At 44.2% G+C, this 27,088-nt stretch overlaps 1 protein-coding gene across 1 annotated transcript in view; it reads right to left on the bottom strand.

The window, feature by feature from the left end:
* TMEM192 (transmembrane protein 192) overlaps positions 1-27,088 on the bottom strand; it is an 86,445-nt gene that overhangs the window by 26,552 nt on the left and 32,805 nt on the right. Inside the window, exons 3-4 of the mRNA XM_075347357.1 lie at positions 25,069-25,327; positions 6,375-6,506 (exon numbers count right to left, since the gene is read on the bottom strand). Of these exons, the coding sequence (XP_075203472.1) occupies positions 6,375-6,506; positions 25,069-25,327 (391 nt within the window). The remainder of the gene's footprint in view (positions 1-6,374; positions 6,507-25,068; positions 25,328-27,088) is intronic.

The raw sequence follows: 27,088 nt of genomic DNA, 5'->3' as shown, positions 1-27,088 counted from the left end.
GAACTGCCTCCATTGCTGCCACCATCTTCCCTAGGAAGTGCATGAGGCGCCTCAGGGGGTGTGACTGACCATGAAGGAGAGATTGCACCCCTGTCTGTAGTGAACGCTGTTTGTTCAGCGGAAGCTTCACTATCGCTGAGAGAGTATGAAACTCCATGCCAAGATATGTCAGTGATTGGGCCGGTGTCAGATTTGACTTTGGAAAATTGATGATCCACCCGAAACTCTGGAGAGTTTCCAGAGCAATGTTCAGGCTGTGTTGGCATGCCCCTTCAGAGGGTGCCTTGACAAGTAGATCGTCTAAGTAAGGGATCACCGAGTGTCCCTGAGAGTGTAGGATTGCCACCACTGTTGCCATGACCTTGGTGAAGACCCGTGGGGCTGTTGCCAGGCCAAAAAGGTAGTGCCACGAACTGAAGATGTTCGTCCCCTATGGCGAAGCGCAGGAAGCGCTGATGCTCTGGCGCAATCGGTACGTGGAGATAAGCATCTTTGATGTCTATTGATGCCAGGAAATCTCCTTGGGCCATGGAGGCGATGACGGAGCGAAGCGATTCCATCCGGAACCGCCTGGTTTTCACATGCTTGTTGAGCAGCTTTAGGTCCAGAACGGGACGGAAGGATCCGTCCTTTTTTGGCACCACGAACAAGTTGGAGTAAAAACCGTGACCCCGTTGCTGAAGAGGAACCGGGATCACCACTCCTTCCGCCTTCAGGGTGCCCACCGCCTGCATAAGAGCCTCGGCTCTGTCGGGAGGTGGAGATGTTCTGAAGAAACGAGTCTGAGGATGAGAGTTGAACTCTATCCTGTAACCGTGAGATAGAATGTCTCTCACCCATCGGTCTTTTACTTGTGGCAGCCAGGCGTCGCAAAAGCGGGAGAGCCTGCCACCGTCCGAGGATGCGGTTTGAAGAGGCCGAAAGCCATGAGGAGGCCGCTTTGGGAGCGGTGCCTCCGGCGGTCTTTTTAGGACGTGACTTAGACCGCCATGCATCTGAGTTCCTCTGATCTTTCTGAGGCCTTTTGGACGAGGAAAATTGAGATCTGCCCGCGGTCCGAAAGGACCGAAACCTCGATTGTACCTTCCGTGGTTGAGGTCTGTTTGGTTTGGACTGGGGTAAGGATGAATCCTTTCCCTTGGATTGTTTAATGATTTCATCCAATCGCTCACCAAACAAGCGGTCGCCAGCCAATGGCAAACCGGTTAAGAACTTTTTGGAAGCAGAGTCTGCCTTCCATTCACGTAGCCACATGGCCCTGCGGAGTACCACCGAGTTGGCGGATGCCACCGCCGTACGGCTCGCAGAGTCCAGGATAGCATTAATGGCGTAGGACGCAAACGCCGACGCCTGATTGGTTAAGGACACCACTTGTGGGGCAGATGTACGTGTTACCGCATGAATCTGCGCCTGACAAGCTGAGATAGCTTGGAGTGCCCATACGGCAGCGAATGCTGGAGCAAAAGACGCGCCTATAGCTTCATAGATGGATTTTAACCATAGTTACATCTGTCTGTCAGTGGCATCTTTGAGTGAAGCCCCGTCTTCCACTGCAACTATGGATCTAGCCGCCAGTATGGAGATTGGAGGATCCACCTTAGGACACTGAGTCCAGCCCTTGACAACCTCGGGGGGAAGGGATAACGTGTGTCCTTAAGGCGCTTGGAAAAACGCTTGTCTGGACAGTCTCGGTTTTTCTGGATTGCCTCTCTGAAGTCAGAGTGATCCAGAAACATTTAATGTACGCTTTGGAAACCTGAAACGGAATTTCTCCTGAGAAGCAGACTCTTCAATTGGAGGAGCTGGGGGAGAAATATCCAACACCTGATTGATGGTCGCTATAAGGTCATTCACTACTGCGTCACCTTCAGGTGTATCTAGGTTGAGAGCGGCTTCAGTATCAGAATCCTGATCTGATACCTCCGCTTCATCCTCCAGAGAGTCCCCCTGCTGGGACCCTGAACAGTGTGATGAAGTGGAGGGAATTTCCCAGCGACCCCGCTTGGGCGGCCTGGGACTGCGGTCCGTGTCAGAGACCTCACCCTGGGACCTGTGGGTTACCCCCGGGGCACATTGCTGTTCCAATTGAGGGGGACCAGGGGTCAAGGATTGGATAGAGCCCGGGGCCTGAATCACCGGTCTGGACTGCAAAGCTTCCAGTATTTTAGCAGACCATTTATCCATAGTCTCAGACAGTTTGTCAGCAAAGGCTGCAAACTCCGTCCCTGTCACCTGGACAGTGGTAGCAGGTGGATCCACCTGGGCCACCTGTAGCAGAGGCTCTGGCTGAGTAAGTGCCACAGGGGCCGAGCATTGCACACAATGAGGGTCAGTGGACCCTGCCGGTAGTACAGCTGTACATGAGGTACAGGTTGCAAAGTACGCCTGTGCTTTGGCACCCTTGCTTTTTGCAGATGACATGTTGTCTCCTCTGAGAACCAGGAGGGTATATAGCCAAAAATCAACAGAGCGACCGTACAGTGCAATGTATAGCCTATAATATATATATATATATATATATATATATATATATATATATATATATATATATATATATATATATATATATATATATATATATATATATATATATATATATATATATATATATATATATATATATATATATATACATATATATACATATATACACATATATATACACACATATACACATATATATATATATGTGCATGTATATGTGCATGTGTGCATATATATACACCACACACATACACCACACACATACACCACACACATACACCACACACACGTAGTATTCAACCCCCTGCAGATTTAGCAGGTTTACACATTCGGAATTAACTTGGCATTGTGACATTTTAACTGTAGATCAGCCTGGAAGTGTGAAATGCACTGCAGCAAAAAAGAATGTGATTTCTTTTTTTTTTTTTAAATTGTGAAAAGTTTATTCAGAGGGTCATTATTCAACCCCTCAAACCACAAGAATTCTGTTTGGTTCTCCTAAAGTATTAGGCTATGTGCGCACAGTGCGTTTTTCGGGTGCGTTTTTTGGCCTCAAAACTGCAGGACTTTGCTTCCCCAGCAAAGTCTATGAGTTTTCATTTTTGCTGACCGCACACATCTGTTTTTTTTACCTGCGTTTTTGAGTTAAAAAAAAATAAAATGGACATGTCAGTTCTTTCCTGCGTTTTCCTCCCATGCAATGCATTGGAAAAACGCAGCAAAACGCAGAGATCAAAAACGCACCCAAAAATGCACCAAATCGCGGCAAAAACGCATGCGTTTTTTTGACGCATGTGCGTTTTTGTGCGTTTTTAGCGGCCAAAAACGCAGCGTCAAAAAGACGCAGTGTGCGAACCTAGCCTTAAGAAGTATTTCAGGCACAAAGAACAATGAGCTTCACATGTTTGGATTAATTATCTCTTTTTCCAGCCTTTTCTGACTAATTAAGACCCTCCCCAAACTTGTGAACAGCACTCATACTTTGTCAACATGGGAAAGACAAAGATGCATTCCAAGGCCATCAGAGACAAGATCGTGGAGGGTCACAAGGCTGGCAAGGGGTACAAAACCCTTTTCAATGAGTTGGGCCTACCTGTCTCCACTGTTGGGAGAATCATCCGGAAGTGGAAGGCTTATGGAACTACTGTTAGCCTTCCACGGCCTGGACAGCCTTTGAAAAAGTTTCCACCCGTGCCGAGGCCAGGCTTGTCCGAAGAGTCAAGGCTAACCCAAGGACAACAAGGAAGGAGCTCCGGGAAGATCTCATGGCAGTGGGGACATTGGTTTCAGTCAATACCATAAGTAACGTACTCCACCGCAATGGTCTCCGTTCCAGACGAGCCCGTAAGGTACCTTTACTTTTAAAGCGTCATGTAAAAGGCTCGTCTACAGTTTGCTCATGATTACTTGGAGGACTCTGAGACAGACTGGTTCAAGGTTCTCTGGTCTGATGAGACCAAGATCGAGATCTTTGGTGCCAACCACACACGTGACGTTTGGAGACTGGATGGCACTGCATACGACCCCAAGAATACCATCCCTACAGTAAGCATGGTGGTGGCAGCATTATGCTGTGGGGCTGTTTCTCAGCCAAGGGGCCTGGCCATCTGGTCCGCATCCATGGGAAGATGGATAGCACGGCCTACCTGGAGATTTTGGCCAAGAACCTCCGCTCCTCCATCAAGGATCTTAAGATGGGTCGTCATTTCATCTTCCAACAAGACAACGACCCAAAGCACACAGCCAAAAAAACCAAGGCCTGGTTCAAGAGGGAAAAAAAATCAAGGTGTTGCAGTGGCCTAGTCAGTCTCCTGACCTTAACCCAATTGAAAACTTGTGGAAGGAGCTCAAGATTAAAGTCCACATGAGACACCCAAAAAACCTAGATAACTTGGAGAAGATCTGCATGGAGGAGTGGGCCAACATAACTCCAGAGACCTGTGCCGGCCTGATCAGGTCTTATAAAAGACGATTATTAGCTGTAATTGCAAACAAGGGTTATTCCACAAAATATTAAACCTAGGGGTTGAATAATAATTGACCCACACTTATGTTGAAAATTTAACTGAGCAACATAACTTGTTGGTTTGTAAGATTTATGCATCTGTTAATAAATCCTGCTCTTGTTTGAAGTTTGCAGGCTTTAACTTATTTGCATCTTATCAAACCTGCTAAATCTGCAGGGGGTTGAATACTACTCGCAGGCACTGTACATACACACACAAATATAAATATTATATATATATATATATATATATTATAGACACATATACATACACACACATATACAGTAATATAATTTAATTTTTTATATACATTACATATATATTACACACATATACATATACATACTCATACACACACACCTATACAAGATATATATGTAATTACTGTATATTACATATTTACAATTACAGTTTGTGTTCTAAAGTTGTATCCAATAAATATATTTTATGTTCTATCCAAATATATTGATTATTGTAGCAGAAAAATTATTAAATGTCTGATGTTCACATACACATGTTCATGTACTACAATAAATTGTTCACCTAACTATAAGCAATATATGTAGGAGTCGGTGCAAGAGAAATTGAGGAGTCGGAGTCGAAGGTTTGGCTTACCGACTCAACAGCCCTGTGAGTATGTGGCTTTTTTTCCCATGGGATGTTTGCATGTATTTATGAGGCTATGGAAATAAAAGCGAAAAATTCAGCTCACCTGCCAACCAAACTGCTCGGATCTTCAGGGTGCACGGGTCCGCTGGTAGGTCCAGACCAGCCTGAGGTAAGCGGCAACAAAAAAAAGAGGATCCAGCACAAATTCCTTCAGGTTTAAAATGATTTTCCTTTATTGATGAATTAAAAACATATCGAAACCTGAGATAAAGACATACAATTTTAACGCATAGGGGCTCTTTACGCGTTTCGGACTTAATTAAAAACAACTAACTCCTTAGTCATAAGTGACCAATGCTAAACTGAGCAGCTTCCAGTTTAGCATAGGTCACTTATGACTAAGGACTTTGTTGTTTTTAATTAAGTCCGAAACGCGTAAAGAGCCCTTATGTGTTAAAATTGTATGTCTATCTCCGGTTTCGATTGCTTTATTGATGAATTAAAAACCTAAGAATCATTTTAAACCTGAAGGAATTTGTGCTGGATCCTCCCTCTCTTTTTATTGCCATTTATGAGGCTATGTGGGGGCTCATGCTGCATGTAGGGAACCATGTAATGGTTCACACTGTATATAGGGGATGTCAGCATACTTTATTCTGCTCAATACTATGATACAGGATTAATCTAAAAATTATAATATATTAATAATGAGCAGCATTTCAGCCTATTGGTTTGGCCTCCACACCAGTCAACATCTCTCTTGTGGCTCCTTGGGAAAAGTAATTCCCCACCCCTGGCTTAGATTATGCTACCAAATAGATAGGCATTTAGAATGAAGTTTGACTTCGAACAACCCCTTTAATCTTATCAAATCTAAATTTACAAAATGAGTCATTGCAAAAATCTTTGGAAATCAGGCAATTCCAGAAAAGGGTGAAAGGGATTTGCCAAAGTGTGCAAACAAATCATGGCCCTGGATCTGTCAACACTGAGCAAAGTTTCCTTTGGGCCATATATAAAATGAGCCTGAGGGAAATACACTTAGCAGGTAATAGTAGAAATCTCCATCTCTACAGATAACAGCCCTGAGAAGGCATAAAGGTACATCAAAGAAACACTGATCAGGGAGGAAACACTTGTCATTCCTGGAATAGTAAAGAGGGCGAAGGCTTGGGTCAGGAGAAAGCCTCTAGAGAGAATGAGAGCCAACACTGGTGGTGTGAAGGTAGCTACAGGAAAGGAATTCCACAGCTGGTGTGTGGCGGAGGCGCTCACCTGCGTATATCAGGACAAATATCACAGATAGGATCAGCTCCAGTATAAGGACACCCGCGATCAGATACAGATAGAGATTTTTGGAACCAAAGGAATCCTCGGCAGAGATTATCAGGAGGACAGCCGCATTGCCTAACAGAAAGGAACAAAGAAATTAAGAATAAGGCTTCTGGGGAAAAGAAACAAAAACATCAACTCATTGAATTTCAAACAGAGGAGTCTACAAGGAATTCACAAGGCAGAGTCCATGTGAAATATGTTATGTTAGAAGAAACAAGCTCTTATTTGATCATCTAGAAAGAGCTTATTTTAGGTCTTACTTTGGGTGAAATCACATGTAATTTATTTCAGGCAAAGAAATGGATTCAAAACAACTGGGAAAAATAAAAAAAGGACTTAGGCTATGTTCACACACTGCATCTCACTGCGTTTTTGGCACATTTTGAGGTCACAAAGATGCATGCATTTCCTTCCCCCAAAGTCTGAGATTTCAATTTTGCTGTCCCTCCCAGTCAGAAGATTTGACTAAAAAAAAAAAAAAATAAAAATAAAAAAACACAAGCAGCAAAATGCGGTAAAAACGTATGCTTTTTGGATGAAAGACGCAGGTGCGATATTCTTGGGGGGACAAAAACTAGACAAGGAATGGAAGGCCTCCCATATGAGGAGAGGTTGAAAAAGTTGGATTGGTTTAGCTTAGAGAAAAAAAAAAATAATATATATAGGGGTCTCAGAGGAGATCTCATTTCTATGCATAAATACATGTGTGGTCAATATAAAGGACTGGCACATGACTTATTTCTTCCAAAGACAATACTAAGGACCAGGCGGCATACACTGCGAGTGGAAGAAAAGAGATTCCGACAGCTGAATAGGAAAGGGTTCTTTACAGTTAGAGCAGTCAGACTGTGGAATACCCTACCACAAGAGGTAGTAATGGCAGATGCTATAACAGCTTTTAAAAAAGGGCTGGATGTTTTTTTCCCTCAGTACTCACAACATTGTTGGTTAAAACTGACTTAATGACAAATGTATAATTGGTGGAGGAAGGTTGAACTAGATGGACCTAGGGCTTTTTTTTTTTTTCAACCTAGGTTTTTGTTGTCAAAAAAACATGCAGTGTGTGAACATAGCCTTAAAGTCTATGTATGCTGCACGATTATTAGGAACGAGCGTTTCATGACCATTGTGCAGTGTACACAGACTGTGGATCGCTCAGGTGTGATTATCTTTAGATTTGCTCAAAAGTTTGTTAGTTCTCGGCAGCACATTGTCCTGTGTAAACAAGACCTGTGCTGCCGAGAAGATCGGCAGCCTGTCTGCAGTGACCAGTCACAGATCCAAATGTGTGCATGAAGTGTGATCTGTCTGTATAAACTGTAATTAAAGTGCGCCGACCAGCAAGCCAGCTGACGGGAGGTCTTTAGGCAGCAGGTGTAAACGGACCCTTATGCTGTGCGCGCACCTAATTATTTTTTGTGGCATCAAAAACGCTGTGTTTCTGGCCGCTAAAAAAAAAAAAACGCACAAAAAACGCAATTGCGGCAAAAACGCAGCAGTAAAAACGCTGCATTTTGGACCACTGAGTTTTACCAATGCATTGGATGGGTGGAAAAATGCAGCAAAACACAAGAATTGACATGTCCATTTTTTTTTCCACTTCAAAAACGCAGCTTTAAAAAGAAGCTGTGTGTGGACAGAAAAAAATGAAAAGTCATAGACTGCTGGGGAAGCAAAATCAACCACTTTTGAGCCAAAAACACAATGCAAAAAAACACTGTAAAAAACGCTGCGCACAGCCTTATATCTCTGCTACACCTGCTGGATCTACATCTGCTGAGGGATAAGACAAGGGGGGGGGGGGAAGAAAAAAAAACAAAAAAAAACAAACATACGTATGTCCAGGTTTTAAAAACATTGCAACCAGCAGCATGGAGTGCAGGTGATTATATCTATCTATCTATCTATCTACACACACACACACACGTTAACAGCAAAGACTAAATTCTTTAAATACTGAAAGTTATAATTTTTGGTATCTTATAAAGGACTGATCAGTAAATTAGCTTAATCTGAAACCGGATTTCAAACAAAATCCCAATTGCTTATGGCACTTTGAAAGCACTATGGAGTATTACTATTAGTAAAAAAAAAAAAAAAAATTTGGGTCCATGCTTTATACATTGCTGAGGAATACGTTTGTGTTATACGAAACGTGTTAATTACTTTCTGGAGACGTGTGACATGTTTTATGACTAAAGAACCCGTAATGTCAGCCTTCTCCAGCTTATCAGTCACAGTGTAGCTAGTCTGACATCTAGTGGCTGGACAGGAAACTGCGGCTTTACATGTATAGATTGCAGTCACATGTACAGTGGGTATAGAAAGTATTCAGACCCCTTTACATTTTTCCCTTTGTTTTAAATTTACCAAATGGCTGCAATGAAACAAAGTTCATTCTTTAACTCAATGTACACTCTGCACCCAAACTTAAAAAAAAAAAAAAAAAGTAGACATTTTTGGACATTAAACAAGTAAACTTGAAATCCCATGGTCATAAGTATTCAGACCTTTTTCTCAGTATTGCGTAGAAGCACCCTATTGAGCTAGTACAGCCAGGAGTCTTCTTGGGAATGATGCAATATTTTTTCACACCTGGGTTTCGGGATCCTCTGCCATTCTTCCTTGCAGATCCTCTCCAGTTCCGTCAGGTTGGATGGTGAGCGTTGGTGGGCAGCCATTTTCAGGTCTCTCCAGAGATGCTCAATTGGGTTTAGGTCAGGGCTCTGGCTGGGCCAGTCAAGAATAGTCACAGTTGTTCTAAAGCCACTCCTTTGTTATTTTAGCTGTGTGCTTAGGGTCATTGTCTTGTTGGAAGATGAACTTTCAGCCAAGTCTGAGGTCCAGAGCACTCTGGAAGAGGTTTTCTTCCAGGATATCTGTACTTGGCCGCATTCATCTTTCCTTCAATAGCAACCAGTCGTCCTGTCACTGCAGCTGAAAAACACCCCCATAGCATGAAGCTGCCACCACCATGTTTCACTGTTGGGATTGTATTGGGCAGGTGATTAGCAGTGCCTGGTTTTCTCCACACATACTGCTTAGAACTTTTTGTTTATAATTCTATTTTCGTCTCATCAGACCGGAGACTATAATTTCTCAGTCTGGGAGTCCTTCATGTGTTTTTTTTGCAAACTATGTCGGCTTTCATATGTATTGCACTGAGGAAAGGCTTCCGTCGGGCCACTCTGCCATAAAGGCCCGACTGGTGGAGGGCTGCAGTGATAGTTGACTTTGTGGAACTTTCTCCCATCTCCCTACTGCATCTCTGGAGCTCAGCCACAGTGATCTTCACCTCTTCTTTACCTCTCTCACCAGGGCTCTTCTCACACGATTGCTCAGTTTGGCTGGACGGCCAGGTTTAGGAAGAGTTTTGGTGATCCCAAACTTCTTCCATTTAAGGACTATGGAGGACACTGTGCTCTTAGGAGCCTTGAGTACTGCAGAAATTCTTTTGTAACCTTTGCCAAATCTGTGCCTTGCCACAATTCTGTCTGAGCTCCTTGGGCATTTCCTTTGACCTCATGATTCCCATTTGGTCTGATATGCATGTGAGCTGTGAGGTCTTCTATAGACAGGTGTGCGCCTTTCCAAATAAAGTCCTTTCAGTTTAAAGGGAAGCTGTCAGGTCCAAAAAGCGTTATAACCTACGACAGGAGCATGTGTGAGCTAGTAACCCCTTCCTACCCATCCGTGTTGTAATATAGTGTAATATGAAAGTAATAAAAAACGTTTATTACTTACATATTCCCTATGTAAATGAGCAGGGGCTCTAGCCCCATGGGCGTCTCATCACCCCGTGGACTTTTGCATGCTTTCCATGGTATCACACCCCTCTGGGCGTGACACCATGGATTTACATGAATGACATCACACCTGCTCCTTCAGAATCCCGCACATGCGCACTTACCATTCTCGCCGCTTTCTCATCCTGGCGTTTGTTGGTCGGCTTCAGAGGTGCACTGTGCACGCTCAGAAGACACCTGCGGTTCCGGTCATACGCAGTGCGCGTCATAACGATGGAAACAGATTAAGATGACAGCAGGCAAGTATAAGACAGGGGGCCGGGTACTTAAATTGAAAGTACTACTCCAATGGGGGAAACCCCTCCTCGGTGGGTGCCCGCCGAAAGCGGGGTGCTGCTGGTTTGGAGTAAATAGCCCTGGAAGCTCTGAGGCACGGACATACTAATCTCTAGTGAGCAAGCAGAAGGGTGAGAAACGGTTGCCGGTTACATGCTTTGGTTTTGCTGGTTATGTGCCATATGCCGTTAATTATTTGGGAATCCAATAAAGTCTTAATATTGGGATTCCCTCATCCTGTGTTGTCTGAGTAGTGTTCTGGAGGTCGTGTGTTCAGTTGGGATCAGCCCTGGATCATGCTGTCTTTCTAAAGGCGGCCAGGTCACTGGACGAGAGCACCCACTGGCCCCCGTGTCTCCACAGTCACATCACACGTTATTGAGACAATGACTTTTTTTGTGGGGGGGGAGGGGGGGGTTGGGGGTATAACCACCATTGTTGTTGGCTTTTGCTTCAATGTATTGTTTGAGATTAGAAAATCCCCATTGCATGCTTCTACTTAAATGCCCTACTTTCATGATAAAATATCACTGTAGCGTGAACTTTACGTTTTACATAAATTTGACCCGAAAGCCAAATATGCCTAAATTTTTGAGGGTAGTGCATACGGGACATCTGTAACATCCACAGCCAACCTGTCAGCTCTGGGGCTCAGAGTGGGTCAATCTCAGACAGAATACCCTGCTTACGGCGGCTAGGCTCACAGACTGTCTGTTGACATGTCATAGCAGACACCCGGAGCAAATGTCAAGACTTGTGGGTCGAACCAAATAAAAAAAAAAAAAAAAAAAAAAACAGCATGGTCGTTTCTTTAAAATAGCTTGCAGCCAGGAATTAACTTAACACGGGAACTACTCCTTTAGGCTGGCTTTAGACGTCACACGTACCTAAAACATGTACATCAGTTTTTAACTAATATTCCCCTATTGTGTACTCACACGGCCGTGTTTTCACACGGACAGTGTGGCCCCGCTATTCCCTGCACGCTCACGACAGGTTTTTTTTCTCCAGCAGCACGGGTGTCACACGGACCGCACACTGATGTGATCTGTGACATTAGTGTGACACAGACCGGAGAAAAAGCAGGTTTTTTTTAAATAAGATTTTCTATATTTACCTGTATCCAGCGATGCTGTCTCAGACTCTGCTGCCTCTCGCTCCTGACCCCCGCTCATTATTTTCATTGATTATTCACTGCAGTGAGCAGTTGGGAGCAGGGGCATCGCTGTGAAAGCAAAAGAGACAGCACCGCCGGGGACAGCATCGCCAAGGACAGCATCGCTGGAGACATCGATAGTGACAGGTGAGTATCCTGCCAGCAGTGTGTGTGCAGGGACTTCCAGGAGGTCATCGGATTTCCCAATGAACTCGGATGACATCCTGATGACACCCCTGCGACAACTGCGCTACAGCGAGTGTCACGATGGTGACTTCCAGGGGTTCATGAGAGTTCATTGGGAACTGAGTTGACCTCCTAGATGTCACTGCACAAACTGCTGTATACCCACCTGTCCCCGGCGGTGCTGTCCGGCGCTGTATATAAAGCTGTAGCTTAGCTATTGAACCTTACCCCTGAAGAAACCACCTCATGTGGCAATACACATGGGGTCCTCATTCCAACATGACGTAAACTTTATAGGCCAAGTCACCTGGGTGACTATGTGCATGGCACTCTATAGCACTGTCACTGCTTACTTTTGGCATTTAGCATTATACATGTATTCCTATGTATTGTACACATCACTTTATGGGTAGCGTATCTCTACATGTAGATGTAGTGGATATCATGCATCTCACATAAGTTGTATCCCAGTGCCAGAATTTGGCCTATTAAAAATAGGTTACGAAGCAATGGGCACTTTTTTTGTTCGACTCCATCCTGCTAAAACCCAATAGGGTTTTTATTCCACTTGTTTTTCCCTCCCCTTCATGCATGGGCAATAATTTTTTTAAATAAAATATTTCTTCTGTGTATATAGCCATGAAGACTTGTTTTTTGTGGTAAAATTTTGTAGTTTTGAATGACAGTGTGCACTTAACCGTAATTTTCGGACTGGTTTTAGGGGAGGAAAATAGGAAAATAAAATTTTAAGCAAAAAATGTGGTAATGACACACTTATGGGGCAACGATCTGCTGCCGACACTATTATGGGGGTAATGTCCCCAAATTCTCTACCAAGGTACACCATCCTGGTAATGATCTCCATACTTGTATATATGTGCCCCATCCTACTACATAGTCCCCATCCTGCTATATGACCTGTATCCTATGGCACAGAAATATAAAAAAAAAAAAAAAAAAAGTTATTCTCACCTTTCCTCATTCCCAGCAGCAACACTCGTCCTCCTGTCAGTGTAAGCAGCAGCGCCGTTGACCTGTGTGGAGCCGTTCCCCTGCAGCATCGCGATGACCTCCTGTCTACCTGGCCGCTGAGGTGTGTGGAGAGCGGTGCGCACCAGGGCTGTGGAGTCGGAGTTCATTTTGGTGGAGTCGGTATAAAATGGACCGACTCCTAAAATATATAATAAGTTGATATCAATAGGTTTGTGACAAAGAAATTGTTACCAAGACACTGGCAGTAAAATATACTAAAGCTCATCACACCAGCCAGTTTCTCCAGGCCTTAGTGGAAAAAGTTCTGCAAGATTACCTACTCAAAAAAAAGAACAGGTTCTTGCTATTGTAACGGACAATGCTTCAAACATGATAAGTACAATTACACTGATGAATGAGAGTAATGAACAACAGCTAGAAGAAAATTTAGGATTCAGTAGGTTTGAGACGGAAGGCCACAGTGCTGTTCATGTAACTGAGGAACAAGCAGATATTACAACAGAACAGCAAAATTATATTTTCGAATTAGATCTTGTTAAAGCTGCTTCAAAACACTTTCATATTCATCACATGCGCTGTGTTGTACACACGCTGCAGCAGGCAATAAGGCATTTTTCACACGTCCGTGAAAAACCACGCACGTTTTTTCATGGAGATGTCAAAAGGCGCGCTTTGCCCTCCGTGAGCAGTGTTTATGGGACGTGTGTTCTCCAAGATAACACACGGAGAACGGGAACTTTCTACTTACCTGTCCCTGGCTTCGCTGTCTATTATTATAGCGCCATCAATTCCATGGCGCTTTACATGTGAAAGGGGTATACATAATAAGGACAAGTACAATAATCATAAACAATACAAGGCACAGACTGGTACAGGAGGATAGAGGTCCCTGCCCGCGAGGGCTCACGGTCTACAAGAGATGGGTGAGGATACAGTAGGTGAGGGTAGAGCTGATTGTGCGGCGCTGCATCAGACTGAGGGTTACGGCAGGTTGTAGGCTTGTCGGAAGAGGTGGGTCTTCAGGTTCCTTTTGAAGCTTGTCAAGGTAGGCGAGAGTCTGATGTGTTGTGGCAGAGCATTCCAGAGTATGGCGGAGGCACGGGAGAAATCTTGGATGCGATGGTGGGAAGAGGAGATGAGGGGAGCAGAGAAGGAGATCTTGTGAGGATGGAAGGTTACGTGCAGGTAAGTACCGGGATCAGGGTGGATTGATTTAAATCACGCCGATTTAAATCATGATTTAAATCACGATTTAAATCAAAAGATTTTTTTCTATTTAAATCGGATCGATTTAAATCATGATTTTAATCATGATTTAAATCAAAAGGTTTTTTTTTTTTAATATAAATCACGATTAAAATGAGAAGTGAGAGCAGTGTGTGCATGTGCGCCCATAGTTACACGGACGAAACTAGGGGCAACGATCTAACGCCAGGGTGAGGGGGGGACCCCAAAGTAAGTAAAAATCTTTTTTGTTTTACTATATGGCAATAGGTAGGTGTTTAAAAGCAGCATGTCTTAATTGTATAAACTATTAATAGCCTCCACATTTTGTTCATACTGCCCCTTTAATTCCACACTTCTAGCTTGGTTTCAGTTTTGGTTTAGTTTCTTTTTCCCTGCATTCAGTTGACATGCCCAAACTTGTTGGATAGTCAGCAGTACTTGGCTCAGGCTGTAGTAACATCAGCAGTGCTTGGCTCAGGCTGTAGTAACTAACAATCAAAACTTCATAAGTGATCTGTGTGAGCCATGGAAGCAGGTCGTAAGAGAGACCCTATTTGGGTTCATTTTGTTGAGATGCCAGCAGCAGATCTTGGAAAGAAAGGTGCAAGAGCAAAGTGCAAATACTGTCAAAAGGATATCCAAGGACTTGTTTGAAATCACATTATGAAAACTGCAACCAGAAGGGAAATGAAGATGTTGATAGTGATACAACTAATGTCAATGAACCCCCACAGCTTCTTATGCACCAGGAGCCTAGTACTAGTGGTAAGTCTGGCAATTAATTTACAACCTATTTTTTTAACAGACATTTTACTGGGATGGTTAAAGTCTATGAAAAGAAAAATTTCTAGCACTGGTAGTTCTGGAGTATAGAATTTAAATTTATGTTAAGGCAATATTTCACCGAAAATTAACGCTAAAGGACATGTGCACCTTTATTTTTTTAAGGTGCACATGTCCCCCCCCCGCAGCGCTCTTACCTCCGATCCCCGCAGCGCTGAGATCCGTGGCTTCGTTTTGACCGTCCGCCTCCCGTCCTCCGGTTGCGGCCTACTCGCAGTGATCCAGCGGCGTGACGTCAGCGGGCCGCACGCTCCATTGAAATGAATGGAGGCGCGCTCGCGGACGGGCAGAACGAAGCCACGGATCCCCGCAGCGCTGACATCGGAGGTAAGAGAGCTGCGGGGGGAGGACATGTGCACACTGTGACTGGCTGCACCTTAAAAAATAAAGGTGCACATGTCCTTTAAGTAAAAATAAAGTGTGTATACGCTTATTTTTTTTTTATTGTAGGCTGCAATTCACTTTTGAAGTCTGCCAAATTGACCATTTTAAAAAAAAAACATTTTTAAAACTTTTGTGACATAATTTTTTTTAGTTGCTGAGGCTCTGATATTAGTTACCAGTATTACAGCAACCTCACCGGAAAACTTGAGTAGCATAACTTTTGAGACAGCCCTTATAGGACGAGGACCATTACATTGTTCAAAAAGTTTGTTTCAATATTTTCGTTATATTTCTTCAAATACGCAGTCGATTTATATTTTTAATTTCTGTGCTTTCAGGGTCAAATATGGCTTGTGCTGCACGTGACAATCAATATCTGGGTACAACTTCAACAAAGCAGCCCAAAAAAAAAAACTTTGCGTGCAACAAAGTGTAGAAAAATTCATCTTAAAGACTACGACGAGCCAGAAAGAACATTTTGATGAATTGCTAAATTCATATTTGCAACCAATTCTTCTTTCCGACTAGTTGAGCACCCATTGTTTGTACAAATGATCGAAGGAATTAGACCAGGCTACAAACCACCAAGTAGATTTGATATCTCAGGAAAACATCTTCAGGCTGTATACGACATAGAAAGAGCGGCTTGTACAAAATATTTGAAAGACAAGGTTGTTAACATGAGCTTGGATGGTTGGAGCAACATCCACAACGACCCCATAATTTGCACTTGTGTCACAACAGAAGATGGTGAAACTTACCTTACAGACACAATCGACACATCTGGAAATTCACATACTGCTGAATATTTACTTGAAATTGCTAAGAACTCAATTCACCAATGCCAAAAACAGTTTGGATGTAAAGTAAGGAGCTTAGTTACTGATAACGCAAGCAATGTGGCAAAAATGCGAGCGGAACTGGCACAGGATGACACAAATGTCATTACATACGGTTGTTCTGCCCATTTGTTGCATCTTTTGGCAAAAGACCTGCATATTTTGGGTGTCAAGGAACATGTTGTAGAAATTGTTAAATATTTCCGCAATAATCATTTTGCACATGCAACCTACAAGGAAATGGGAGGACTGAAGTTGGTTCTACCACAAGATGTTAGATGGAATACCTTGGCTGACTGCTTGGAACAGTTTATTAACAACTGGTCAAAATTACTGTCCATTTGCGAAACACATCGGGATAAAATTGATGCTAATATACGAAGCAAAGTATTAAATCTTGGTGTGAAGAGAAATGCCGAGGACCTTTTGGAAAGGTTAAAGCCAATATCGATTGCGTTGGATAAAATGCAGAAAGATACTGCAACCATAGCTGATGCCACAGAAGTTTGGAAAGATTTAGAAGGTTCTCTAGATCTCTTGAACCTCTCAAACAATGTAAAGGTTGCAATACAGCACCGCAAGGACCAAGCATTAAAAGAAGAACACTATTTAGCCAATATCTTGCATCCCATCTACAGAGGGAAAAAATTATCTGAGGCGGAAATCAACTCTGCAATGGAGTGGCTCGCCAATACTAACCATGACATTGTGGCAACTGTGCTGAAATTGAAGTGTGAATCTGCACCATTTCAAAAATACATGTTTGCAGATAACGTCGTTAATGAACTAAAACCACTGGACTGGTGGAAGTCGCAATCACTTGTTCTTCCAGCAAAGATAATAAATCTAGCTACTCAGCTACTGACTGCATTGGCTTCATCCGCAGGAGTAGAGAGATTGTTTTCTTCATTTGGTTTTGTGCCCACAACAGTCCGAAACCACTTAGGAACTGCTAAAGCAGGACAACTGGTTTTCCTATTAAAAGTCCTAAATAAACAGTAGGCTTAAAGGACTGATGTATTCACTGAAGATGTTTGCTTACTTCAAACGTTAGAGATAGGCTATTGTTAAAAAGTACTTAAGCTGGTGTCACACTAAACGACAGCGACAACGACGTCGCTGCTACGTCACCATTTTCGGTGACGTAACAGCGACCTTGTAAGTCGCTGTTATGATCGCTGCTTAGCTGTCAAACACAGCAGAAGCAGCGATCATAAGGTCGCTGTGCTACATGTTCAGAGAGCAGGGAGCCGCGCTTAGCGCTGGCTCCTTGCTCTCCTGCAGCACACATCGGGTTAATTAACCCGATGTGTGCTGCAGCTACATGTCACAGTTCAGAGAGCAGGGAGCCGCGCTTAGCGCTGGCTCCTTGCTCTCCTGCAGCACACATCGGGTTAATTAACCCGATGTGTGCTGCAGCTACATGTCACAGTTCAGAGAGCAGGGAGCCGCGCTTAGCGCTGGCTCCTTGCTCTCCTGCAGCACACATCGGGTTAATTAACCCGATGTGTGCTGCAGCTACATGTCACAGTGCAGAGAGCAGGGAGCCGCGCGCACTGCTTAGCGCTGGCTCCTTGCTACAGTATACATCGGGTTAATTACCCGATGCATACTGCAGCCACATGTCACAGTGCAGGAGCCGGCGCTGGCAGCAAGAGCGGAGGCTGGTAACCAGCGTAAACATCGGGTAACCAGGGAAAGGTCTTCCCTTGGTTACCCGATGTTTACGCTGGTTACAGCTTACCGCAGCTGCCAGTGCCGGCTCCTGATCGCTTCATTTCGTCGCTCTCTCGCTGTCACACACAGCGATGTGTGTGTCACAGCGGGAGAGTGACGACCAAAAAATGAAGCTGGACATTCAGCAACGACCGGCGACCTCACAGCAGGGGCCAGGTCGTTGCTGGATGTCACACACAGCGACAGCGACGGGACGTCGCTGCAACGTCACAGAAAATGGTGACGTAGCAGCGACGTCGTTGTCGTCGTCGTTATGTGTGACACCAGCTTTACTCTCTGTAGTTCAATTATGAGTGTTTGATAGTGCAAATAAAAATTATTAGGTTTCATAATCAACTGTTTTAATATTTTTATTTGTGTAAAACAATTAGATTTGCAAAAAGACAAAGTTTTGCTTGTGTACAACTTGATTAAAAAATCTGATTTAAATCAAAAAAAATCTGATTTTTTTGATTTTTTTAAAAAAATCAAGATTTTTATCCACCCTGACCGGGACACTAGGTCAGAGATGTAAGGAGGAGACAGGTTGTGGATGGCTTTGGAGGTCATGGTTAGGGTTTTGAAGTGGAGTCGTTGGGCTATGGGAATCCAGTGAAGGGATTGGCAGAGAGGAGAGGTAGGGGAGTAGCGGGGGGACAGGTGGGTTAGTCAGCAGCATAGTTTAGAATAGATTGTAGTGGTGAGAGACTGTTAGAAGGGAGGCAACAGAGCAGGATGTTGCAATAATCCAGGCAGGAGATAAGGCATGTACTAATGTTTTTGCAGCTTCTTGGGAAAGCAGTGTTCGGATACGTGAAATATTTTTAAGTTGGAGGTGGCAGGAGGTGAAGAGGGCTTGGATGTGTGGCTTGAAAGAGACCAGAGTCTAGGAATACTCCCAGGCAGCAAGCACGAGGGACCGGGGAGAGTGGGCAGCCATTGACATTGATGGATATGTCAGGTGGGGAATTCTGTTTTGTCCATGTTCAATTTTAAGAATCGGGCAGAGAAAAAGGATGAAATAGACAGACATTGTGGGATTCTGGTTAGTAGGGAGGTGATGTCAGGTCCAGAGAGGTAGATCCGCGTATCATCAGCGTAGAGATGATACTGAAAGCCGTGGGACTCTATGAGCTGTCCCAGGCCAAGGGTGTAAATGGAGAACAGCAGGGGTCCAAGAACTGAACCTTGGGGGACCCCGACAGATAGGGGGCGAGATGAGGAAGTGGTGTGAAAGTGGGAGACGCTGAAAGTTCAGTTGGTTAAGTATGAGGAGATCCAAGATAGCGCCAAGTCTGTGATGCCCAGAGACTAGAGAATTTGTAGTAGAAGGGACTGGTCTACTGTGTCAAAGGCAGAGGACAGGTCCAGAAGGAGGAGGACCGTAGTGTCGCTTGGATTTTGCGGTTAGTAGGTCGTTAGTGACTTTTGTTAGGGCAGTTTCAGTAGAATGATAGGGACCGGATGGACATGCTGTTCCAGTAGTTTTGAGGCATAAGGAAGAAGTGTTATGGGGCGATAGTTTGACACAGAGGAAGGATCAAGGGAGGGCTTTTTGAGGATGGGTATGATGGAGGCATGTTTAAAGCATGAAGGAAATACACCAGTTGTTAATGATAGGTTGAAGAGATGGGTTAGGGTTGGGATGAAGACTGTGGTGAGATTGAGGATGAGGTGAGATGGGAGTGGATCGAGCAGGCAGGTTGTGAGATGTGATCTTGAGAGTAGAGTGGAAGGATGATCTGTCATGGTGCAGAAGCTGGATTTGGAGGAATAAGGCTGCGTAGTTGTGAGGAGTGGCTGTGGTGATTGTGAGTCAAAGCTTGCTCTGATGTTGTAAATCTTCTGCTTGAAGAAAGAGGCAAAGTCTTCAGCTGAGATGAGAGGAGACTGAGGTGGTGCCGGGGGACGGAGGAGAGAGTTGAAAGTGTTGTATAGCTGTTTAGGGTTGTGGGATAGAGAGGATATGAGGGATGAGAAGTAGGTTTGTTTTGCAGCAGTGAGTGCAGACTTGAAAGTGGTGAGAGTTTGTTTGTATGTAACAAAGTGCTCGGTGAAATGAGACCTCTTCCATCTGCGCTCAGCAATTCTGGAAGCCCGTCTCAATTCTTTAGTCTGGTTCGTGTGCTAGGGTTGCCTGTTGATTGTGCGGGTTTTGGTGTGTGTGTGAGAGGGGCAGCTGATTCGAGAGCTGCAGAGATGGTGGTGTTATATAAAGTGGCAGCAGCATCTGCATTGTGTGAAGAAGCAATGTCTGCAAGAGGGAAAAGAGACTGAGAAAATTAATGTAAGTCAAGGTGATTGAGATTTCTGCGGGGGTGTGAAAGATTGTGGAGGGGGGGGGTTGTGTACTTGGAGAAGAGAGGGAAGAGAATGTGAGTAGGTTGTGGTCAGATAGGGAAAAGAGACGAGTGAAGATTAGGTCCAGTGTGTGCCCATCTTTGTGAGTAGCTGCAGAGGACCATTGGGTGAGGTTAAAGGAAGAAGCGAGTGTTAGAAGTTTAGAGACAGATGAGTGAGAAGTGTCAATGGGGATGTTAAAGTCACCCATGATGATGGTAGGGATGTCGGTGGAAAGGAAATGTAGTAGCCAGGTGGTGAAATGGTCAAAAAAAAGGCAGTGGCTGGCCCTGGGGGGCGATAAATGACAGCCAGTTGGAGGTTGGAAGGGGTGTAGAGTCGTACGGAGTGCACCTCAAAAGAGGGGAGAGTGACCGAGGGCAGTAGTGAAATTGGTGTAAAGGAACATTGGTCGGACAGGAGCAAACCCACTCCTCCACCATGCTTGTGTTAATGGGGTGGGGGGTGTGAGAGTTGGCGACCGCCATAAGAAAGTGCAGCAGGAGAGGCTGTGTCAGAGGGGGTGAGCCAGGTTTCTGTGATGGCAAGAATGGAAAGTTTAATAGTGATGAAAAGATCATGGATGTAGGAAAGTTTATGTCCATGGTGCTGATCTTCGGTCTCTGGTCCTGCCAACTCCCCGCTGCTGCTGCTTCTGGCCACAGAAGTGAATATGCAATGAGCGGCGGTCGGAGGCAAGTGACAGCAACGGCAGAAACAGCAGTGCTGGAGAAGGGGAGTAAAGTTTTTTAATTATTTCCTCAGACACATGTGTTTTCTCTGGCGAGTGTCACAAGGAACACCTCCGTGTGGTCCGTTTGCGTTCCGTGCGACACCCGTGATGCTGGAGAAAAACTGACATGTCTACTTGTGGAGCACACGTATGCTCCACACTGTCCATGGCAGAATACGCACATGAGTGCAGACCCATTGATTTAAATGGGTCTACGTGTGCCCGTGTCTCTGGTACGTGAGGAAACGGAACAAACACGTGCCGGAGACACGGACGTGTGAAAAAAGCCTAAGAGATAGTCTGCAAGAGGGACATGCTGGAAATCTGATTGGAAAAGTGAGGAAATTTGTTATTGCCGTCGGAACCCTTAAAATGGATTCCATCTTGAAGAGATGTGCTGGGAAAGGGGCAATTGTCGATCAAGCCACTCAGTGGGGCAGCACTTAATGATTGAGCGATTGCTTGAACTAATAACAGTTTTATAGATATGCCAAACCCTCAGGTAACCCTAAATGAAGTTCAAATGGACACAGGTGGCTGAATTGAAGGAATTGGTTAATCACCCATTTACCGTGACTAAAAAATTACAAGCTGGGGATTAACTCCTGGCGTTTTCATAAGGGAGTGGAGGAACTTGCTATTTTGCCTGTCCCAAAGAGGAGGTCTAATCGCAGATGGCATTTCTGCTTCAATGAAAACGGAGAAAGACACAGCTATTGGAAAATAAAATTCTTCCGGCAGCTGTTTATGTGGACCCAAGTCATCGTATACTGCTTGATGATCAACAGCTTACTAAAGGAAAAGAAGCTCTGACTGAGGTAGCAGTAAGGATGAGTGGCCTACAGAACTGCCAGGCGGAAGAGGACTTGGGGCCTGACAGTGCTACTGCTGCCATATCTTCATCCTCATCAGATGAGGAGTTTAACTTTGATAAGTATTTGTATGACATGGAGCAGCAAAGTGTTGCCGCAAGGAAAAAGATTTCACTCCGTATCCTATAGCAGCAGAGTGACCAGATTTCAGTAAAAGTTTTCACTTGCTCTCAAAGAAATAGAAAAATTCAACCATTCATCAAAACTGACTGCATGAGGCAATTCCTTCATACCCGGAAATTGTTAAGAGATGTTGCCCATGTGGTTACGGCTTTGCCTCCAACCCAAGTTAGTGTAGAGAGGTCGTTCTCTAGCCTTAAAATTATTAGGTCAGATTTGAGGTCATCCATGAAGGAGGATCTGAAAGAGGCAATTCTATTTCTTAGAACAAATTCATAGACTGCACAAATGCTATTCAGTAAATTTTTGTTGAAAATACAATACAATACAATACAATACAATACAATATAATACACACAAAATAAATTTTTCACTTAATATAAGCAATATATGTGGGAGTCGGAGCAAGGGAAATTGAGGAGTCGGAGGTTTTGCTTACCGACTCCACAGCCCTGGTGCGCACGGCGATGACGTCATCGCTGTGCTCCCTGTTCTCTACACAGATCAGCAGGCCGGCAGACATGAGGACATCGCGATGCTGCAGGGAACGACCGGTGAGTGTACCGTACTTATCCAATGCCCCCTGCACCGATGATGATGCACGGGGACAGTGAATACAGCCGGACATGATCACTCCAGGCTGTAGTTGCCAGGGGTGATCACGCGGGCCTGCTGGTAATTATGCGCGCACCCCCCGCCCATCATCCCACCCACCTGTCAGCGCCAGCTTCAGCGTTGAGAGATGATGGGCGGGAGGATGGGCGGGAGGATGGGCGTGCATATGAAATGAGCGGGTCCATGTGGTCACGGCAGGCGCTGCTACAGCTTGCTCGTGCCGCCAATGACCCGCTCCACTGCAGCACCCACATTCCCCGCAGCCCTACATTTAGACTATAAGACGCACCCCCCACTTTCCACCAATACTGTATTTGGGTGGAAAAAGTGCATCTTTTAGTCTGAAAAATACGGTAAACCAAATAATGAAGACCCACCTCTTCCGACAAGCTTACAAGCTGCCGTAACCCTCAGTCTGATATAGCGCCGCACAATCAGCTCTACCCTAACCTAATGTATCCTCACCTATCCCTTGTAGACTGTGAGCCCTCGCGGGCAGGGTCCTCTCTCCTCCTGTACCAGTCTGTGCCTTGTATTGTTTATGATTATTCTACTTGTCCCTATTATGTATACCCCTTTCACATGTAAAGCGCCACGGAATTCATGGCACTATAATAATAAAATTATATTATTATTAATTATTATTATTATTATTATTATTATTATTATTATTATTATTAATAATAATAATAATAAATAAATGTAATGAGAGATGGGGTGAAAGCCAAGTGGTTTTGAGTAGTAAAACAGTGTTGATTGAGTAGTAAAAATAACTTTGCAATATGTTTTGCCAGGGCAGGGGGATCAGCAGACCATTCATTTTTTTTCCCCACTGGTGTAAAATGGATGGGGAGGGGGGGGGGGGGGGGGGCAGCTGTAAAAAAATAAGTTACGCTTGCGTCACTATTTTCGGAGACCAATTTTTTTTTTTTTTAAACTTTATTTAAATGTGGCAAGCTGGGTTTTTTTTTATACCAATTGGTAATGCATACAATGACTCAATCGCAAAAAAAAATAAAATAATATTATTATTAATAATAATATTTTTTTTTGCGATGAGTCATTGTATGCATTACCAATTATATTCTGCCATTTCGATTTTTTCCTTTATGGTGTTAACCATACAGATGAAATAATTTTATATTTTCATAGTTTGGATCAATTATGCTGGTTTAGCTTTAGCCATGGAGAGAAAAAAAAAAGGGGGTAAAATTCTGATTTATGAGAGATGTACGTACATTATTATACTGACAATCTAAGAAAAAGAGCTTGTTCTATGCCAGTGTATACTGAAAATTACATTCTCCTATGAAGCCGAGTCAATAGTTGATGGGGGCCTCAACAGGCCCATCTGCCATAACAACCGATCAGCACCCAGTGATTGATTGCATTAACCCTTGGCTGGTACCATGAAACAAAATCACTAGTGGTAACCTGACTCCATGGTACCAGACAAAAGTTAAATAGTTAAAACAGCAGCGATTGAATCAAGCTCTGGTCACTGCTGTCACAGGCAGATGTCAGCTGTACAACACAGCCATCATCTGTCAGATATGGTGTGGTTTCAGAAGTTAAGGGTTTATTTTGTGACGTCTTTATTGCAACCCAAAAGATTTAAATATTTAGGAAGTGCAATCGCCATTTTGTACGGGTCTTCCCTATTCTTTGAATTGTATATGTTGTACAGGTATTATGGCGCTCGCCTCATTTTATATTCTGACGACTTAGATTTTTTTTTTTTTTTTTTTACACTACAGTCAGTGATAGGATAGTGATGGCCTACTCTAAGGGGCTTTTTTCCACACTACGACATCGCAGGTGCGATGTCGGTGGGGTCAAATCGAAAGTGACGCACTTCCGGTGTCGCTTGCGACATCGTAGTGTGTAAATAGTTTTAAATTCCGATTACCGAGCGCAAAAGCGTCGGTATCGTATGATCGGTGTAGTATTGGTCAATTTCATTAATTTTCAGCTGCAGCGACGGAACACATCGCTGTGTATGAAGTTGCAGGAGCGAGGAACATCGCCTTACCTGCATCCCGTCTACAATGCGGAAGGAAAGTGGTGGGCGGGATGTTTACATCCCGATCATCTCAGCCCCTCAGCTTCTATTGGCCACCTGCCGTGTGACGTCGCTATGATGCCACACGACCCGCCCCCTTAGGAAGGAGGCGGGTCGCCGGCCAGAGCGATGCCGCAGGGCAGGTAGGTGCATGTGAAGCTGCCGTAGCGATAATATTCGCTACAGCAGCGATCACAAGATATCGCATCTGCGACGGGGGCGGGGACTATCGCGCTCGGCATCGCAACATCGGCTTGCGATGTCGTGGAGTGCAAAGGACCCCTAAGGACTGACCAACAATGTTATCCTGAAAAAGGGTTTTAAACCATCACCAGCTAAAGCTACTAATTAAGGTGTGCAGAAAGTGAATAACTGTATAGCTGTGTAAATTCACAACTTACCATGTTGAACAATATAGAGTTTACCATTTTTAGTATCACTATTACAAAGTGCATTGTGCCCTTACCTGTAGAGAGCGTGACCAGGGGAACACTCTTGAGGTGCCTGACTGACCAGTACAATTTGAGATATCCTCGGCTCTTGGCTTTGCAGTGGTGGTACTGATTGAAGCGCTCATTGACCACGTGAAGCAACCACAGGAGGACTTTAGCTATGACCACAATAGTGCGCAGATTAAATGGTGCCATATATTGCTTGCATATTTCTTCTTGTCCATTAAATATGCAAAAAAACAGAGCTACACAAGTCAGAGCTACAAACGCCACCTAAGTGAAAGCAAGAAGAAAAAGGGGGAAAAAAAAAAGTAACATTTACAGGGGGAAAATCATTTGGAGTGTTGGGTTGCCAAAATGTGAAATGTGTTCATTTCATATAGCCTTGTAGAAATTAAGAAAAACATTCCAGCGTAGAGAGGACCAAACTAACAAGAGCTATCATATAAAATTGTCAATTAAAATTATTTGCCAAATGGTCAAACCACTAAAAAACAGACATCCATGAAAAAGGGGGTGGGCAGGAGGAAACAAAAAAAAAAAAAAAAAAAAAAAAAAAAAAAAAAAAAAAAAAACACGACGCTTTTCGGCCCATGTCTTGACCATGGTTAAAGAAGTTGTCCAGTTACCAAAACTGATTTTTTTTTTCTGATAAATCTTGCTAATATGTGCCCCTCAACACATCTATTATGTTTTTTCAGCAAAATTACCTTTTATTGTGCACCAGCAGCACGTGCTCATTGCTGGCTCCAGCTCTGATGGGGTTAATCTCTCCTCTGACTTCCTGTGTTCAGTACCTACAAGTCCCAGAATTCTTTGTGGCTCTAGGGCGGTGTCTAGCTTATCTAACACACCCATTGTGTCTAATACACCCACTCTGCTCTCCGACCAAACCCTCCCCCCTGCCTCTTCCCAGTGGATGCACTGAGAGCAATCACACAGACAGCAGCAGCTCTACACAGCCAGGGGAAGAAAGTGTGTGTGCGCATATATACAGTGTGTGTGTGTGTGTGTGTGTGTGTATATATATATACAGTGTATGTGTGTGCGCACGTATATACAGTGCGTGTGCGTATATACAGTGTATGATCACACTGCCGACAGCGCCCGCTCTCCTGACAGCTGAGCACAGCGGGCGGGTGGACAGTGTGATCACATACTTGCGTGACAGGGGGGGATTTCAGTGGAGGAAACCCCCCTGTACTCCACACTGGAGCCCGTACCTCCCACAGCTGACGGAGAGTAAGAGCGCGCTCTGCCTTCACCGCTCCACACTGGCGTCCTCCGGCTCTTCCCCTCGGATGCTGGGCTGTGACGTGCGGTAGTCACCGCCCACAGCCCAGTCAGTGTGAGTGGCGCCGGCATCCTCTGACGTACCCGTCTAGTTTGAGAGCCCGGAAATGCTGGGACGTCAGAGGATGCCGGCGGCCACAGCTCCAGGGGGGGGGTCATGTGACAGGCACTGAGCGTGCAGGATAGCGCCGCTCAGTGCCAGAACTGGAAACAGAAGCCAATGGAGAAGATTCATACAATGGTAAGTGACAATCATTGGGGGAAAAAAAAAAAAAAAAATGGGTGAACCACCCCTTTAAGGCATAGGCTGAAACGTGTCAGTTATTCCCAACCCAGCCCCCCTTTTTTTTTTATGGATGTCTGTTTTTTACTCTGAGCATTTGGCAAAATTATTTTAATTGGCCATTTTATATGATAAGTCTTGTTAGTTAGGTCCTCTCTACGCTGGAATTTTTTTCTGTGTTGGACTTTCTGCCTCGCCCAGGCTTCAGAGCGGCAGATCTACAACCAGACGCTATACTCAGAAGGTGAGCTGACAATTTTCTTTGCATTTATGTAATTAACAATTCCTCAAGATTATTTTTTTTTTTAATTCTCTTTTCAATAACTGTTAAAGTTTTCAAATATATAAAATAAACTATCTACAGATCTACTGTATTTTTCGGATAAGACGCACTTTTCCTCCCAAACATTTGGGAGGAAAATATGGGGGGGGGGGGGGGGGTTAAAATCCGAATATAG

This window comes from Anomaloglossus baeobatrachus, chromosome 1 (genome assembly GCF_048569485.1).
Source record: "Anomaloglossus baeobatrachus isolate aAnoBae1 chromosome 1, aAnoBae1.hap1, whole genome shotgun sequence".
In the NCBI taxonomy this organism is placed as follows: domain Eukaryota; kingdom Metazoa; phylum Chordata; class Amphibia; order Anura; family Aromobatidae; genus Anomaloglossus; species Anomaloglossus baeobatrachus.
The sequence above is the reverse complement of the archived record's forward strand: the minus strand, read 5'-3'. Positions and strand labels throughout refer to the sequence as shown.